This window comes from Otolemur garnettii, unplaced genomic scaffold (genome assembly GCF_000181295.1).
Source record: "Otolemur garnettii isolate 467f Iridium unplaced genomic scaffold, OtoGar3 scaffold00029, whole genome shotgun sequence".
In the NCBI taxonomy this organism is placed as follows: domain Eukaryota; kingdom Metazoa; phylum Chordata; class Mammalia; order Primates; family Galagidae; genus Otolemur; species Otolemur garnettii.
In genome coordinates this window covers 14,920,423-14,922,031 of record NW_003852424.1, presented here as the reverse complement: position 1 = coordinate 14,922,031, position 1,609 = coordinate 14,920,423, and the positions used below count along the sequence as shown (strand labels likewise).

Here is a 1,609-nt window from a genome sequence, read left to right as displayed (position 1 = left end):
TCCCAAGTAGCTGGGACCACAGGCGCCCGCCACAACGCCCGGCTATTTTTTGGTTGCAGCCATCATTGTTGTTTGGCGGGCCTGGGCTGGATTCCAACCCGCCACCTTAGGTGTATGTGGCTGGCGCCTTAGCTGCTTGAACCACAGGCGCCGAGCCAATTGCACACTATTTTAAATATATTTGCCAACATTTGTAGCAGCTCCCTATGCAGGTATGTTTATTTGTGTCGTCATATGCTTTGTGAGTGTGGTTTAGATATCACTTCAGCCTGGTAGAGGGCTTTGAGCTGCCATAAAGTACCACACTGAGTCTTACTATGTTGGTAAAGCAATTCCTGGCTGTTAGTAAGTTAGGGGACGTGTAGATTACAGGCGTCCTCAAACTACAGCCTGTGCGCCACATGTGGCCCACTGAGGACATTTATCTGGCCTGCCAGGTATTTTTGCTGCCACTGCCTGTCCTGCTTAGCAGCTGACTTGTCCCGGGGCCCAAGTCCCGCCCTCCAACAGTCTGAGGGACAGTGAACTGGCCCCCTGTTTAAAAAGTTTGAGGACCCCTGGACTATAGAACATTAGTGATAGGATGGGTGGCTTTGACAAACTTTGATAGAACATTGTGTTTCAAACATCATGTTTCGAACTTTATGTGAATTTTTGCCTGCTGTAGTTGGAAGAAACCTGTCTTAGTTAACAAATGGCTTCCAGTCAGCTGGGGGACCTACTGTACCCGACCTATGGCCTTGAGGAAGGCTGGGGGGGTCTGGACCCTGATGTCCTCTTCTGTTCTACTCCACAGCGGATTGGCTACCTCGCTGCCTCCCAGAGCTTTCATGAGGGCACTGATGTCATTATGCTGACCACCAATCAGATCCGCAAGGTAGGCCTTCCCCATGGGCCCTTGCACCAAGGATGAGTGCAGGTCTACTCCCATCAAGCTCTATTTGCTGGTTTCCCAGTTGCATGTGTGGTAGAGTAGGAAGTAGGAGCTCTTGGATCTGAGGGTTGACAGACCTTATGCATCTTGCATCTTAGCAAGCAGGTACAGTTTCTGTAGGCCATTGTGGTTCTCAGAAGACATGAAGAGATGGCCTTAGTGGGTTGAGCTTTGCTCCCTGGTTGATTTGCAAGGCTGGAGGGCTATTCAACACTCCCTTTCCTGATCTTGGAAGGGTCAGTGGGCTCCAGGTGTCTACACTGAGGCCGGCCTCTATGGTTACTCTGCTTTCTTTATATCCTTCTTCCCTTTGCTGTAGCGCCTCCTGAGGTCACATTCCGTTCCCTGACTAAATGGTGGCTTTCTGTCTGGTGTTTTGTTTTGTTTTGTTTTTTCAGACAGAGCCTCAAGCTTTTGCCCTGGGTAGAGTGCTGTGGCATCACAGCTCACAGCAACCCCCAACTCCTGGGCTCAAGCAATTCTCTTGCCTCTGCCTCCCATGTATCTGGGACTGCAGGCGCTGGCCACAACGCCCAGCTATTTTTTTTTTGGTTGTAGCCATTGTTGTTTGGCGGCCCAAGCTGGATTCGAACCCTCCAGGTTAGGTATATGTGGCTGGCGACTTAGCTGCTTGAGCCACAGGTGCCGACTTTTTTTTTTTTTTTTTTTTTTTTT

General features: G+C 50.0%; 1 protein-coding gene across 1 annotated transcript in view; it reads left to right on the top strand.

The window, feature by feature from the left end:
• AP3D1 (adaptor related protein complex 3 delta 1 subunit) overlaps positions 1-1,609 on the top strand; it is an 81,450-nt gene that overhangs the window by 41,944 nt on the left and 37,897 nt on the right. Inside the window, exon 5 of the mRNA XM_003788857.3 lies at positions 797-877. Within this exon, the coding sequence (XP_003788905.1) occupies positions 797-877 (81 nt within the window). The remainder of the gene's footprint in view (positions 1-796; positions 878-1,609) is intronic.